The sequence below is a fragment of the Telopea speciosissima genome, chromosome 8 (assembly GCF_018873765.1).
Source record: "Telopea speciosissima isolate NSW1024214 ecotype Mountain lineage chromosome 8, Tspe_v1, whole genome shotgun sequence".
NCBI classification, from domain to species: Eukaryota; Viridiplantae; Streptophyta; class Magnoliopsida; order Proteales; family Proteaceae; genus Telopea; species Telopea speciosissima.
In genome coordinates, this window is record NC_057923.1 from 48,553,815 (window position 1) to 48,571,311 (window position 17,497).

Genomic DNA, 17,497 nt, shown 5'->3' on the forward strand with positions numbered 1-17,497 from the left:
ATTACCACGGATGAAATCACCCTTATGACTGTATAATTTTTCAGTTCCCATATATGGTAGTTTATGTTTAATTCATCTTTCAATGTTTAATGAGCCTCTGATGGCCATTGTTATATTTATTTGGTGGTCAGTTCCAAATAGTTATAGAGTAGAAAGGTCCACTGAGATTCAAATGATATTCTTATGAGGGGTTAAGATAAATTCTAGGCAAGGATGTTTTATCCCAATAACTTGGTTGGATTTAGGACTACTGTTCCGAAATTCCATCCTAACTAGAGGCATGTCAGCCTAGTTTAACTTCATAAGGGCGAAACATCATTCATCTTCATTTCTTTATGATTTTGTTAAAGGTTTTACAACGGCTGGAAACCTTAAACCTCTTTTGACCAGGCTTGAGATTGGGAAAACTCTGATAGAATTGTGGAATTTAGTTAACCTTCTGAATTTTGAAACTTTCTTGTTATTGAGTATGGGATCGGAAAAATTAATATCGACCAAGAAATTTTCGGTTTCAGGTTATTGGAAGAAAAAAAGATGTTGAAAGAAATGGAGAAGCGTTATAGTAGAGAAAGTGACAGACCTTTCATTGGGAAAGAGAAGACTGAAACATGTATTTGGTAGTTGCTACACTAAACCAGAACGTTTTAGTAGAGAAAGTGAAAATTTTTCACTGAAAAGTGAACTTCCCCCCTCCCCTCTGAGATTTCTTTCCTTCTTGATTAGATATTGTGAGGATTCATCCGTTTCAGGCTAATGGTAAGCATCTTGCGGTTTATCTATTAACTGTATGGTCAGGGTGTCCTGGTTAAAAGACGAGAACACAATGATAGTAAACAGATATGTCAGCAATGCATAATGGACTCCTTTTTTTATTGGTGACAAGATATGTTAAACACAACAGGTGAAGAATTAAGTTGTCTCCAAAGATCAATTTGAAATCATCATCACAGATTCTATTGTCATTTAGGTAATATATTCAAGTGAAACCTTCTGGAAACAGCCTCTCTACGAAAGCAGGGGTAAGGCTGCATACATTATGACCCTCCCCAGACCCCACAGTGGTGGGAGCCTTGTGCACTGGGTACGCCCTTTTTTATTCAAGTGAAACCTTGTATATTCTGATGATAGCTACAAGATGAGAAACTCACTAATCCTACTTTCAAATTAATATTGGTTGCGCCATAAATTGAAATAATGCATTTAATAAAAACTATAAAGGAATTCAGTCTCTGTGTAGGCTCATATATCCTGGAATTAGGATTTAGTTGAGTTAGACCAGGCTATAATTTGAGCACAAATGTTGGAAGGTTCTCATTGTGTGCAATTGTAATGGAGCCACCCTAAGGTTTTGAAAATTATGCATTTAAGTCAGAGGATCACACGCCAAACATGAGATTGTACCCTTGGATAGGAAAGTATTAAGCCGTTCTCCCACTCATGGTACCCAATAAGAGTATTGTCACTTCAGTTCTTCCCCCCCCCCCTCTGTGTGTGTGTGTGTGTGTGTGTGTCTTCTCATTCACTTCCTCCACACACCACTCTCCCCTTGGGGCAGGGGGGAGTGGGAAGACTCATATAATCAGTCACTACTATTCTTGGATAGAATTCACAGTTGGTCAGGCTGTCTAGATCCCTCATCCAAGCAAGGAACATCTCATTCTGGTGGAGAGCTATATCTAGTAATACTGTAGTGGATGAGTTAGCTAGAGAGTACTAGGGGTCATATGTATGTCGGGTAGTAACTGATGCAGGCAAAGGTTGCAACTCTGTTCAAATGGGCTTAATTAGATTCAGTTTTAAGTTCCCAATGGGTTATATGGGTCATGAACTTAGTATTCTTGGCTTTTCTGTTGTAAAGGGCTAATTCTATAAGCCCAAGTAATGAGGTTTTTTGAGTCCATATTGAGTTTCTATTTTGGGTTATTTTCTATTTGTCAAATAACTGTTGAAAACCTGGTATTAGAAACTCTAGAAGCCCTAGAAAGATTGTATTTTCAGATTCCTTGGTTCCCAAATCTAGAAATTTAGGAGACTTTCTAATTTGCAGTTGTGCTTAGAAATAGAAAGTACAAGGGTAGTCTATAAATAAGTGGTCTGTTATGCTATGTAATGCAATGGTTTTTGAAATGAATGAATGAGAATTGTTAGAGTTGCTGAGGCAATTTCAATTTTGGATTCCCAGGGTTACGGCCTGGTAGATCAATTTATTGTCTACTGTTGCTTTTATCTTCAATTCTTTTCTTTATTTTTTTAATTTTTACAATAGCCTTTGCTGTTGCCTGCGACTACTCTGTTTTGAAACCTATTGTCAGTCCACTTCTCCTTCCTATATCTCTCTCAATATGTCCCTGTTTCACCCCATATCTAGTACCCTAACTCCTGATACACTTACCTGCTGAAACCCATCATTAGTCCCCCTTACAAGTCTCTGTTACTTCCCAAACCAGAATCCTGCTCTATCCTGGCTGACACCCCTTTCTAGGCCAATCGCACCCCTACAGAGTTGAGAGATTCCTGCCATATTCAAGCCACTGTTAGGCTATCAGAGTAGGAAACTCAACTGGAATTTTTGGCCCTATTTGAGCTTGATTGTTGAGAGAGATCAGTTTTCTCTTAATCTGTCCTGTGCTAATCTTGTTCTATTTCCCTAATTTTAGCCCTAATTCCTTACTTTAGGGTTGGGGTTTTGGGCCACCGCCAGTAACTCGGGTAGAGGTGTCAATTGGTCCGGTTCCTTAGCGGTTCCGACTCTAAGGTTTCAAGACCAGAACCGGACCAATAAGCTTAGCGGCTCCAAATCTGAGATCCGGGAACGTTCCTAATCGTTTCCAAACATAATTGAGCCCAAAACAAGGAGAATGAGATTTTCTCTAGGAAAACGGGAGCTTCATCATACATAGATATAGTCTTGTAGAGCCCAAAATGAAGACATTGAGGCATAAATAGACAATTAGACAGCTTTAAGAGTTCATAATTTCCATTTCAAACTCAACTCATATGAGCAACAAAATACCACCACTAATACATATTCCTTGAGATGTAAAAAGTGGGTATACAAGCCCTTAGGAATTAGAAAAGAAACAGAAACTTCTAATACATACATAAACCCAATTAGGTTCCTCAATAAAGAAAAAAAAAAGGGGGGCGGGGAGAAATGAAATAAATCCAAACCAACAATAACTTAATTCCAGTTGACAGGCCCCAAACTTGAATCTGAATCACAGATCGCTGCATCAGGCGGATCAAGAAGACGATCAGAGATTTCTTCATCTTCAATTTCGTGGAGACTATCATCCTTTGTCGGTTCCCAATTCATGAGTGGAATCTGAAAAAAAGAAATCACAAAACTATAAAGGAAATATTAGGGTTAGAAACAGAAAATAGAAAAAGGAACAAAACTAAAACACAGATCTAAAGAACCGAAAACTGCAAACACCACCACCAAAAAGAAAACAAACTAAGTAAACTAACAGACAAATGTACCACTAAAATCAAAGGAGAGGTGAAAACGGAACAACCAAAAGAAGAGATCAAATGAACTAACGAGATTAAATGCTAGATCTAATCAGAAAATCGAAAACAAGTCTGAAGAGAGTAGGGAGAAAACATAGAGAGAAAACCAAATCAAACAAAACGAATGCCAGTTCCAAGGAGAGCAGGTAAAAATAGGGTTTGGCAAGCAAACCCCAGATTTCTTGCAGCTGCAATCAAAACCAAAACCCTTGGCTTGAAGATCCGGGTCAAGGATCAGAAAAGAAGCCCCCCCAGCGGGAGGGAAATCTCACAAAAATCAAGTGAATGAGGAACCTGAAGGAATCGATCTTGGGAATTGGGGAATGACTTGTGTCAATATGACACACAGCCCACTTTATTTATAATAATAGAAAAGGGGAAAAAAAGATAAGAACGCCCTTAGGGCAACGTTACAATATTAACTAGGACAGAATTACCCTTAATCCCATATTACAACACTCCCCCTCAAGTTGGTGCATAGATGTTAATCATGTCCAACTTGCTAACAATAGAACTAACAACTTAGTACTCAGTCCTTTGGTAAGGATATCTGCCATCTGATCATCTGAAGGAACAAAGGCAATGCATATCTGACCACTATCAAGCTTCTCCTTAATAAAATGACGATCTATCTCAAGTTGCTTTTGTTCTATCATGATGAACCGGATTGTGCACAATGCTGATTGCGGATTTACTGTCGGAGTACAATCGCATTGGCATCTCAATTGGAATTCCAAGGTCCTGCAAAAGGCCTTGGAGCCAAAGTATCTCACATATACCATGGGCCATAGCCCTGACCCTGCTTCTGCACTTGAGCGGGCTACTTCTTGCTTCTCCAAGTCACAAGATTTCCTCCCACATAAGTACAGTAGCCGGAGGGAGAACGTCTGTCATCAGGAGACCTGCCCAATCGGCATCTGTATATGATTCAACACGCATGTGACCATGTGAAGAAATCAGAATCCCATTCCCAGGAGCAGCTTTCAAATACCTCAAGATCCTATACACAACATCTAGATGGGAAGTGTGAGGATCATGCATATACTGACTAACAAGGCTGACTGCAAATGCAATATCGGGACAAGTGTGAGCCAAGTAAATCAGTCTTCCAACCAACCTCAGATACTACTCCTTGTCAACAGGCTCTCCTTCCTTTGATCGAAGATGAATGTTAGGTTCCACAGGAGTTTCAGCTAGCTTACATCCTAACATACCTGTCTCGGTTTACAAGTTCATGGTATACTTCCTCTAGGATAAAGAGAGTCCCTTAGCAGAGTAGGCCACCTCAATACCCAGGAAGTACCTAAGTTTACCCAGATCTTTAATCTCGAACTCAGTACCCAAAAACTTCTTCAAAGAGCTAATTTCCTCTTGCCTACGCCCTGTAATAACTATGTCATCAACATAAACTATCAACACAGTTATATCAGTAGTAGTTTCCTTGATAAATAGTGTTTAGTGATTTGCATTGCTTTGTTTGAACCCAATGGAGATCATCGCCCTATGGAACCTACCAAACCATGCCTGAGGAGACTGCTTTAAACCATAAAGAGCTCGTTTGAGTTTACAAACCTTACCTTGAGTTCTCTGAGAATCGAATCCTGGTGGGATATCCATGTAGACCTCTTTAGACAGTTCTCCATGTAGAAATGCATTTATTACATCTAGCCGAAGTAGGTCTCATTCCTTGTTTACTGCATAGGAGAGAAGAACTCTCACAGTGTTCATCTTGACCACATGAGCAAATGTCTCCTGATAATCAATACCATAGGTTTGGGTAAAACCTCTGGCAACAAGCCTGGCTTTATATCTCTCAATACTTCCATCAGCCTTGTGTTTCACTGTAAAAACCCATTTACATCCTACAACTCTCTTTCCAGTCCGAGTGAGCCAATGCCTCCTGCCAAGATTTAGGAGTAGAAACAGAGGACAAGGAAGCAAGAAAGGTCTGATAATTAGGAGACAGAGATTCATATGATACCACATTAGAGATGGGATGATGAGTACAATTGCGTTTACCTTTTCTAGTAGCAATAGGTAAATCTAAAGAAGGATCAAAGGAAGAAGACGAGGATTGCTTACCAGGAGGAGGTAAAGAGTCAGTGAAACCTGGAATGGCGCCTGTAGATTGGTTAGGAGGGATGGTAGTAGGCCTGTCATCCAGTCTTTGTTTCTTGTTCTTGTTTCTGGTAACCACTATAAGTGGCTTTTCCCTTTGAACTGGTTGAACAGATTTTTCCCCTTCCTCCAGTTGCTCCCCCTGAATGGGAACTTCTCCAAGTTTCTCCCCCTGAATGGGAGCTTGTTCAAAGAGAAGCTCCCTCTACAGGTGGGGAATGAACCATGGCTGCCCGCCTGCTCTCCTCGGAAGCCACGATGGCATAAGCTTGTTCAAGAGAAGGGATCCCTATTAAGCACATGGGAACGAATCTGGTCATACTCCATATTCAGCCCTGCCAGAAAGTCATAAACCCAAAGGTTCTCTTCCCACTTGTGATAGACCATAGTATCCGCCTGGCATGTAGCAGTAAATTTCCTATAAAAATCCAAGGTTTGCCAAATAACCCGCATGGCATTGTAGTATTGGCTGAGAGTAAGATCCTTCTACTCCATAGTATGAATTTTCTGACGGAGTTCATAACACTGGGCAGCATTACCAACCTTAGAGTAGGTTACTTTGGCAATACTCCATACAACAACAGCATTCTCCAGAAGGAGATAACTTTGGGAGATGGAAGGATCAATAGAACTTAGAAGAAAGGACAACACTAGGCATTCATCAATGTCCCATTTTCTTGAGAGTTACCAGCAATAGTAGGACGAACAGAAGTGCTAGTCAAATGGCCAGTCAAACCACGGGAACCCACAACAAGAGAAATAGATCTTGATCACATGAGATAATTGTTCCCATTAAGTTTGACAAAGTTATTTTGGAATGTTGGAAAATCCTTCTCACGATGCACAAAGGATCCTCCCTGTCCAGAGGAAATAGTGGAGTTGTAGTCGTCAAACATGTCTGCTGGTTACGGAAGCCAAATCTCTCAACCCAATAAATAGAAGCACCACATAAAAATCTCCAAAAATAAGAAAAGGAGATTTAGATCATAATGGTGGAAGAAAAAGCCCTTGGTGGGATAAACTCACCACCAAGGGAAAGAAGAAACAGACAACAAGGAGGCGACCCCCGGGAAAGCGGAAAAAGGAGTCACGAGGTGGTTGACGGTGGTGGCGAAGGTGGTTAGCGGCGGTGGTGGCGGTGTGTCTCGCGTGAGAGAGAGAGAGAGAGGTGAAGTGAGAGGGTGAGGCGGAGGATGAAAGGGTGGTTGGGTCACGAGGTGGTGGCGGCGGTGCTACAGTGGCACCGGTGTGAGGGGAGAAGGCGTCGATCTTCTTAGGCATCCATAAGGACATGAAACCTTAGGTCGATCTTCATTCGCTCTGATACCATGAAGGAATCGATCTTGGGAATTAGGGAATGACTTGTGTCATTATGACGCAGCCCACTTTATTTATAATAATAGAAAAGGGGAAAAAGACAAGAATGCCCTTAGTGCAACATGACAATATTACCTCGGACAGAATTACCCTTAATACCATATTACAACAGAACCCTAACGCGTAGGGAAGAGAAGAAACCAGAAAACTAGAGCAACGAAGAGCCCTAGAACCCATGGAGAGAGGCCTCAAGCAGTGGAGGCGAAAAAATTGAAGTAGTGTTCAAATGCACGGATTTGACGCTTAAATCCATGGTTGACCCTTCTGTCGATGGGTCTCTTTTGCCTCTTTCAAAACGGATCCATGCTACTAATAGGTTAGGGTTTAAAGCCTTTTAAGGATTTCAGATTTCTAATTTCCTATTCGATATATTTTCATATCATCCGGTTCCAACGGTTCTAGTGCTACCCAGGTTCTTAATGGGCTATCGGTTCTTGAGCCGTTGGGAGAACCGGACTAGAACTGGTCCGGACCACTAGTATACCACTAGGACCAGATCTCCATCCCAATAAGCTATTGGGTGGTCTTGTTCCGGTTCCGATTTTCAGTTTTGGTCCAAAATTGACACTTCTCTAGCCTTTATTTTTCTGTTGTTGCCTCTGTATGTTCTACTTTCTTTCCTGTGAGCAAGTAGATCTGTTATTTTAAAAAAAAAAAAAAAAAAAACTTGTCTAGGAATCGCTTTAAGCTTCAATAGTATTCTATTAACTTGCCATACTGTTGATGTACACATGGCCCTGCACATGACAAGCATTCACGCAGAAACTCCATCACATGGCACTCGAAGGGAGAATATGTTGGGGACCCTATTGCATTTCCCAGGGATCAAACACTCGACCTCATTTGCTCAGATACCATGTTAAGCTTCCTACTTAAAAACTTAAGCTCATAGCATGGAAGAAGACCTCGACCGAAACCTGTCGAAACCATCGAGTTAACTCGGTTTTGCAGGTTCGAGATGAGTTGAAGAGGGGTTTTATAAAATCCCTGGATTCGACCAAGTTTCGACTGGTTTCGACCATATTTCGGTGTTTTTGACACATATGCCCATCGAAACTAGGGGAAACTTGACTCGAAACTAGAACAGACAGGTATTTATGCCAGAACCAAGCCAGAAACCAGGACAGACACTTAGTTATGTCTAATATCATTTAAGTAAATGTTTTTGTATTTGTATTTCATTTACTTAAGTAAATGTTTTTGTATTTGTATTTCATTTACTTAAGATACTATTCATAAATAAGCAAATACCCCCTATTTGAATCCAATAAAAATAGTTAAAAAATCAAATTCCAAAAGGAAAAAAAAGTCAATCCCCCAATTCAAGAACAAAAACTGAATTTTCGACGGTAGGTGCAATTTTCAACTTTCTAATGCTGGGGTTTTTCTTAAATTTAAAAATTCCATAAATCTTAATATTGTAAAACATTGCTAAAAACCAAAAGTCCTGTAAGAATGTAAGATATTCATTTGTTTTGATGTCCAAAAAAATGTTTTCATTTAGAGCGATTTTGACAGCATTCGCGCACACCAAATTAAGTTTGATCGGTACATAACTCCTTCAATATAAATTAGATTTTAACAATCTTGGACTTGTTGGAAAGCTATCAAAACAAAGCTTTCTAACAAATCCAAGATTTCTAAAATCTCATTTATATTGAAGGAGTTATGTTTCGGTCAAGCCTTATTCTATACCATGTCCAAGAACAATATACAATATCAAACTTGGATCAAAACCACAAGTAATATTTTTAGTGTTCTCTATGTGAAACTAATGCATGGATTGGGTTTAAAATGTCAAAAATAGGCAGCACAATAAGAATCAGGGGAAAAAAACAACTTCTGGGCCTCGAAACCAAGGTTCGAGTTAGCCTGGAGAAAGTCTCAGGTTTCGACCGAGATATGGTCGAAACAGAGATGAACTCGGTTTCTGGCTGGTCGAAACCTAGTCGAAACCCGAGTTTTAAAACCTTGGCTCATAGGGGAAGATACCTCCCATATGTATAGGCCCAACCCCAAGGTCCCAGTTTATCGATGTGGGACTATTCTCCACACTCTCTCACACATGTTGCCTGCTCTTTTGGGTGGTCAATCCATGACAATTACCACTAGGGAGGACTGAGTGATGTGGTCTAATACCATGTTATAACCTCTTATCCTAAAAGCTGGAGCTGTTAAGTAAGAGCAACAGCAATGTATATCAACACATAGAACGTAGAATCTTTACGAGACCTCTTATATGAAGCTACTTCACCTCTATTCACTAAATAGGAAAGAACTATTTCAAGTAGATACATTAGCCAATTCATTTATTGATCCCATTTAGTTATGGAAATATCCTTGAGATGCTCATTCACAGGCAGGTGATATGGAAATCAATTTCGCAGAGGATCTATTACAAATCCCTCCTCCCGCTCTCCAAAAATAAAATGAAAGGAATCAATAGACATCATTGCTTCTGTGTAGACGCTATATTGTTGCCTTGTAAATTATGCTTAACATTTCCTGAATATGTATTTGTACATGCCATATAGTTCTCAGCGACATCAGCGTTTCCTAGTGCCAGGAGGCATGCATTTTGGCCATGAATTTGCTTGTGCTTTTGATGAAGCAATGAAGATTCTGTCTTCCGTCATATTTCCAGAAATTTAATTTGGGTTTTTAGGAAGTTCTGGAAGGATCTGTCACTTGGTGCAATGGGAAAAATCTCAGGGTGTGGGTTTGAGTCTTGAAAGTGGTCACTTTGTGTAAAATGCCAAAGGTTAGGACCATTTCCAATTGACCCAAGGAGGCTTACAATGGGTTATGACCCTTCTTTGTTAAAAAGTTTTTTGTTCCGGAGTTTGTTACTGCATCAGTATTTGGTCCTCTGATGGCCCATTTTTTTGCATTGTTAACCATCTTCATCTTATATGACCATCCATTAGTCTTGGTGCTAACCTAAGTAGTGTACTCTGGATTTCTTTTTCTTGGAACAAGTCATTTCACTTTCACTTATAAAAAAATTATGATGTCAGGATGTTGCTGTGAAGATTCTTATGGAACAAGATTTTCTTGCAGAACGATTCAAGGAATTCTTGAGGGAGGTATGTATGACATAACCCTTATGCTATATGGAATGATGGTGGTGTTTCAATTTTGTTTACTTTGATGAATGAATTATTGGTCTCATTTTATGTTTTCTTCTCATACCAGGATTGTATTTTACTCTTTTTTTTTTTTCCCTTATTAGGTTCTACTAATGAAACGCCTACGACATCCAAACATCGTTCTTTTCATGGGTGCTGTCACTCAGCCTCCAAACCTGTCCATAGTCACAGAATATTTATCAAGGTTTCTCTGTGAGATTTTTTTTCTTAGATCTTTTGCTTTCTCCCTCTACCTCCCTTCCCACCCAAAAGGAGGGGGGAAAATGTACAATCACATTTTGAGCTATCACTTTATGTTTGTACAAGGAGGGGAGATTGGTAAAATCACATTTCAAGCGATCAGTCTACATTTCAAAGTGTAGTTCCAGTTTGATGAAATAATTATGACTATTGGCCTTGAATTCCAGGGGCAGTTTGTACAGGCTGTTGCATAAACCAGGTGCAAGAGAAGTCTTGGATGAAAGGCGCCGGTTAAATATGGCATATGATGTGGTATGCCTTTGTCAGATGTCATCTTGTATATTGTTCTTTAAATATATCTTTATGTATAATTTCTGTTGGATGATATGTTGAGAGTTTGGACATTATCATAATCACAGTTTAATTTAATAATAATAATTATTATTATTATTTTGATTCTTATCTGAAGTTTTGTTGTTTCACTTTCATATGCTTCTGATCGTGTGGAACAGGCAAAGGGAATGAATTATCTTCACCGCCATAATCCACCCATTGTTCATAGAGATTTGAAGTCTCCAAATCTATTAGTGGACAGAAAATATACTGTAAAGGTATTAGGAGTTCTTTTGCTTGACAGCAAAGCTATTCTTACTTGATCATTGATATTGGGTGAGGTTGAAGAATGCTTGTTCTATTTTGATTGGTTTCTCGAAATAATTTTCTTAGTGGATCCATTAGAAGAAAAATTATGTTACTCGTTCATATTATGCTTTGATATATGGTAGGATCGGTCCTTAGAATTGTATGGAGTTGGTATAGTTCATCCTATGTTATGCAAAATGCGGCATGTTCAGTTTACTTGCATATTATGTGTTCTCTCCTTTATCCAATCAATCTTTTGGTTAATGATACATGATTATTTATTTAATGATTTAAATGATTGAAATTATGTTCATTCAAATAATGTGCACCTTTTTCTTTAATTTACCTATCTGTTTAGAGCTGTTCCTCCATGCTGTACTGTACACAGTAGCATTTCTGTGTCATTCCAAATTTAGTTGCAACTAGTAAATATTGATAAGCTAAGCACATTCTAAAAGTTTAAGATTATGAGATTACTTTTGTATGATTGTTTTGGTACCTTCTCAGCATGCATTGTCTTCTCAAAGCATATTCGGACATATTATAATTTTTTGTGTAAATTTTGTGACCAGTTTTTTGATTTTCCAATCTATCTCATCCTTCTTTGATTGAGGACATATCATAAAGTTTCTACCGCTGTACCTCAAGGAAAAACTGATGGGTTGGCTAAGGGGAAAAAAGATCAGTGTTTTTTATAATAAAAGATGTGTATTGGGGTTTTTGAAACAAAAGTTCCTCTGAAGAAGGAAAACTTGAGTGGAGGGTTAGGGTTTACTGTTTTTCAAGAGCATAATTGTCAAGGCGCCGCATAGGAATCTAGGCGGGTTTCCACGGGCTGGGCTGTCGCCTTGGGACGCCTAGGTCCCTGGTTGGTCTGTTTTTCCCCCCTTTAAATAATGATGTTTCTAACATTTTTATGGGCTTGTGTAGAAGTTTGTGTAGAGGTGAGAAGCATGGGATCATTTAGTATCCCCCCCGAAAAAATTAAGAAAGAAATCGAACTAGTTCACTTCTCTTATTCTCCTCTTGTTTACTTACGTTTTTTCCCCCTTGTAAATAATGTTGTTGCTGTAATGCTGTTGCTAGATATAGTGGCAAATTAGTGCATAGATTCAATCTGTATTATTGTTACTGTAATGCTGTAAGCATAATTATATTTTTGTTATACTAGATATAAATATAATGGATACATTAAAAAAAAAAATACACGGTCACCTTGTCGTAAGCCCTTAGGCAGCCCTCCAACACCTTGCGTCGCCTAGGCGCCTTGACAACAATGCTCAAGAATGTGAGTAATAAAGAAGAAGGTAAGAAAAGAGACTACAGACAAATAATAAAAGAACTAATGAGAAAGGATCGCTTTACCAGCCTACTAGGAATAGCCTAGGATTTCTTGCAGTTGGACCATGTGCCTGATCTGCAGTTCTATAAAAAGAATGATTTCAGAGCTTCTTACTTTCTACAAGATTATTGAACTTTCATTTTCCTGTTCAACAGCAGTTTTTTCCACTTCGACTCACTATCTTAATTGTGTTTACCCAGGTATGCGATTTTGGCCTTTCCCGTTTGAAGGCAAATACATTTCTCTCATCTAAATCAGCGGCTGGAACAGTAAGTTCTTCTAAAATTGAATATTGATTATTATTCTATTCATTATCTTGCATTATCTGGACATAAAATGGAAGCTTCCAAAGAATATAACTTACCATCTTTTTTCTCTAATTTAGCCTGAGTGGATGGCCCCTGAAGTTCTCCGTGATGAGCCATCAAATGAGAAGTCAGATGTTTACAGTTTTGGAGTAATCTTGTGGGAACTTGTGACACTGCAACAACCTTGGGGTAACTTAAATCCAGCTCAGGTTTGCTAATTGAATCCTTATTAACATATTCCTTGGTGAAGTGGTTGGAGAAAGAATATTCTTTAATTGCTACTTATATTGGTCAAGAAAGATTTTAAACTAGGAAGTGTGTTGGTCAGGCTCAGCTAATAATCTAGGCTTGTTTGACCAGAAGGAAGTGCAGTAACTAGTGTAATTGGCATTAAAGGTAAACAACTAACGATTGAGAGATGGACACACAATTTTATGTCTTACATGGGTTTAGGGAATTGAATCTGAAACTAAGCCAAATATTTGTATTGAGGGGTTGAAGCTCAAACCACTATCTGCTACCTGATAAAAAATAAAAAAAATAAAAAAACCTTATTTGAGCTTTCCGGATCTACTACCAGCTACCTGAAACCTGTCTACCATTGCACTCTATTATCAATCCATATCTGCTGTTAAAAACTTAAGTTTCCAAAGTCTCTCTTATTAATTTAGCTATGTCCTTGGTCTTCCCTTCTAGAGCTTTTGAGTTGCACCAAAATATCACTGATTTAGGACAGGTTTGGGAAACCACATCAAACCACAAACCAGTCCTATTCTAGGCACAAGTATGATTTATTGGGGTTTATGGGCAGCTGTAGCTGAAAGAACAAATGGAAGGCTCTTGAGAAATGAAAATGGAGGTTGGGAGAAATATGATGGAATAAACAACTATGGATTTGGGGGATCAAACAGGGATGGTTTGCTGTAGATATAGAGTTTGAAAGCAAGGAGGAGTAGATAGAAGAAGATCGTCTTGGCTTCACACCATCTTGGATTCACTCATGCTTTCATTCCTTGCTTGTCTTCCGTCTCCCAATAGTCTTTTTAAACCCGAAATGGAAAAAATAGGAAGTAACTCCCTAATAACTATTTCTCCAGCAATAACTCCCTTACAACATTAGTACATAACAATTCTGGCCCCAAATAAAAATACAAAAATAATAAAAAAAGAACTGCACATAATACTGGTCATATAGCCATAATGAAGTGACATGTGGCTGCATAAATCCTTGAGTGATGTCGTCATCAATCACCTTCAGCTGGTGCAGGTACAAGTCTTGGTTGATATTGACCCCAACTCCTCCCCCTCCCCTTAAAAAAGCATTAGAGGTCCCTCAGATGCATGTATTTTAATTCATCATTCCTATTCTTGTAATTCATCTGTCTCCCATCTTAGTATTGTTGTCATTGCATGCTGGGGGCATGGTTTTTCTTGACTGCCTAACGCTTCAACATGAGGCATGGCTGGGTATTTGCTCTAGTATTCGTAGTGATATTTGCTCTAGTATTTGTAGTGATCATTTATTGCAATTTTGAAAATTCATCTTCTTTCGCCCTTCCGAGCGGTCTTGATGCTTTAGTGTAATAATCTTGGAGAAGATTAAAATTTATGATACCTCTTCAAACATGTCTATTGTTACAATATGAGTAAAATACTCTGTTATGTTTGTGCAGGGTTCTATAGAACTAGATTTGATATTTATTAGGTTGATCTCTGGCCTAGGATGAGAGCACTGTGCAAGGAATATGCTTTACCTAGTATTTTGCTTTCTTTGTTGCTTTCCTTGTTTCATTTTTTATCAAGATATTATTCCATTTTAATATACTTGTTGGAGTTTTATCATTTAATTGGAAAAACTGCTGCTCATTGGCTCTCCTCTCGCAGGTGGTGGCAGCTGTTGGTTTTAAGCGCAAGAGGCTTGAAATTCCAAGCAATGTAAATCATCAGGTGGCTACCTTAATTGAGGCTTGCTGGGCTAAGTGAGTAGAGTGCCCAATTTCTTGATCAATTTACAGCCTCTTCTTTTTTTCCTCATTTTTTTTTTTTTTTTGTTTTCACGGTGAAACTGTGTTAAACTGCAGTGAGCCATGGAAGCGTCCTCCTTTTTCTAGTATCATGGAATCTCTAAAGGCATTGGTCAAACTTCCAACGCCTTCACCAGTTCATGCCGACATGCCGCAAATTACCTGAAGGGGTGGTGTACTTGCAAGTAGAACTCATGAATGGACTTCTGGTATCTTATTGATGATCCAGTGTTTTGCAGGAGTCCATGTTGGATTCCTTCAGGTAAGACAGTTTGAGGACTATTTACTGGTTAAAAATTTGAGACTCCATACTCCTATATTATTTGATTTGATAGTCCATTTACGAGAGTTCCTGACCTACCCATTGATGGGCTGCATCTAGTTGTTCTATGGACGAACATCCACTGTATCTACGATACAATACTTCCAAAATGAAGGGAGTAAAGAATGTAGGCTACTTGAGAAATTGGTTGATGTCTGGACTTTTGGCTGGCCTACGGATTGGTCGGGCAGATTCTATTAATGCACCACAAGCGATAAGTGATAGAAGATTGAGGTGGAAGCTCGCAACTAATTGCAGACCCCTCACAATCTTGAGGATCAATTTGGGATGTTCTTACTCAACCTTAACATCCCTATTCTGAAGCTTTACTTCTGTCCCTGTTCAGTGTACATGAGATTTTTAACACAATGGAGCAGCCATTTCATCTTACTTATCATTGATAATTGATACCCATTACTCATCCCACCTTAGGCATCTCACAAAAATATTGATCCCCCAAAGTCCATTCAGCCCTTGCCATTGGACACCCCAAATTAAAAAAAAAAAAAAGTATATTATTTCTGTACACAATTTTGTATGTATTTTTTGTATATTTAAATGGAAAACTATGGTGGATTGCCTGCTTCACTTTCCGAATTCCCCTTCCCACACTGTTACAGGTGTGGTTTCCTTCGGCAACGAATGCTCTAGAACCATATTGAGGCATTCCGGAGTAAGAAAGCATGGAATTACTGGAGGACTAGAGTATGAAAAAGTTATAAAATATAAAATTGGAAAACAAAATACCTCAGTGCCTGATGTTTAGAAATTCCTCATAATCAGTCGGATCAGAATTTACATAAACTACCAGAGGCTTCCATGGAAATTTTCAGAACCTACTTGTGCTACCTATGTGAAACTCTGTTTGTTAAAATTTTGCTTGTCAACAAGAGGAAAGAATATGATACCTTGATGAGGTGCAACCCTTGGCTTGGTAGTAAGGTATCTGGCCATTGGTCGCAGAGAAGAGATTGAATTCTGCCTCGTATATATATATATATATATATATATGTGTGTGTGTGTGTGTGTGTGTGTGTGTGTGTGTGGGAGAAAGATTGCTAATAGGTGCTGTGCCTGGGCGTGTACCTACGCCCAGATACAGCCCAGTGCAAAAAGACCGGCGCTGCCCCTGGTCCTTTCCTCCTTTCCAGGGGGCACTGCCGGTCCTTCGTGCTGGGCTGTGTCTGGGCGTAAGTACACGCCCAAGCACAGCACCGGTTAGTGTTCCTTTTCCATATATATGACAATTTCATTTAGTGCAAATATCTAAACATATTGCAATGTACAAAATTTAAGAATTACTGCCACAATATGTTCACTCTGATTATGATTTATTTACATTCATTCTGTAATAATATGTACTTGACATTCCTTTACCTATGTGATATTGTGGAGTGATCAACAGTTGGATTTATCTGCAGAAAGGAGGGGAAAATAGAGGTCATATATTAGGTAGCTCTTATGTTATCATACTGGTGTGTCCCACCCCCCCCAACATAAGAAAAGGCATCACATAGCTCAAAAAATCTGAGTGAAACTGCACTTACTAAAATCAAATGCATAAAGTTTAATGACCATGCCCAAGCTATCCTCTGAACCAAGGTTTAACCAACTGGGTGATTTTATCTTTTGACCTCAGCCAAATGAATCTCTTTGGACTGCCAAAAGTACATTGTGAATATTGTCAAATCAAATTGATTTTTATCTGACATTGGACATGGAATTATTTGGCCACCTCTTTGTGAAATATAAATAGGGTTTTTTGTTTTTTTTTTTAATGAGAAGAGAAACTTACTATAAAGGGTTAATCTTGGTGTAACCATGCCTGGTGACAAGTAGTTTTTTTTTTTCCAGTGATCTGTAACCTTACTTTTGAAGTTGGTTGTTTGAGAAACAAGCAGATCTTTAATCCATTTATTTATCAATTGGAGAATATATATAAGGTTCGGGTATTCAATAGAAAAAAGAAAAAAAAATAACTCCAGTTTGATGTCTGCTACTATCAAAGCAGTACTTTTATCAAGATGGGATAAAGCATTGGATGATATTCCAGTTTTCAGTTCTGGTTCCAGAGGATTCACAACCCATATTCTCTTGAAAAAAGAAGAGAAGAACAGGTGCCAAATAGTTTCTGAATGTTTTACCACAAAAAAAACAAAAACAATGGAAGAGCCTCAAATTCTAAACTTGACAAAACAATGCAAATGCCACTATGTGAAATGACATTCTTTTAATCATGAAAGTTTACATGGACTTTTCAACCACTTTCCTGTTGTATTTTGAGCTGGAATTCGATCAATGGAGGTCCTTGGATCATGTGGCCATCCTTGTATACTACTTGGAAGTTAATTATGACATGGTGACAAGCTAAATTAGTGTCAATCATTGTTGGCAAAACCATGTAAGAGCCTCTACCAAATTATTTGTGACTTTATATTTTCACCCGAGTCAACCAAAATTCATTAGAGTTTGGTCATTTCCCCTCCCCTCATTTCTTCTCCTTAGTAATATGAATGATCTAT

At 38.7% G+C, this 17,497-nt stretch overlaps 1 protein-coding gene across 2 annotated transcripts in view; it reads left to right on the plus strand.

Moving 5' to 3' along the window:
- Positions 1-14,972, plus strand: part of LOC122671403 (serine/threonine-protein kinase CTR1-like) — a 28,538-nt gene extending 13,566 nt beyond the window's left edge. Inside the window, exons 8-15 of one of the 2 annotated variants that reach the window (XM_043868595.1) lie at positions 10,026-10,094; positions 10,241-10,341; positions 10,565-10,649; positions 10,850-10,948; positions 12,522-12,590; positions 12,707-12,838; positions 14,514-14,608; positions 14,711-14,972. In XM_043868595.1, coding sequence (XP_043724530.1) covers positions 10,026-10,094; positions 10,241-10,341; positions 10,565-10,649; positions 10,850-10,948; positions 12,522-12,590; positions 12,707-12,838; positions 14,514-14,608; positions 14,711-14,819 — 759 coding nt within the window. In that variant the 3' untranslated portion in view covers positions 14,820-14,972. Of the gene's footprint in view, positions 1-10,025; positions 10,095-10,240; positions 10,350-10,564; positions 10,650-10,849; positions 10,949-12,521; positions 12,591-12,706; positions 12,839-14,513; positions 14,609-14,710 lie in introns of those variants that run through there. The other variant, XR_006334343.1, reaches the window with a different exon arrangement.
- The last annotated feature ends 2,525 nt before the right edge of the window (positions 14,973-17,497 follow it).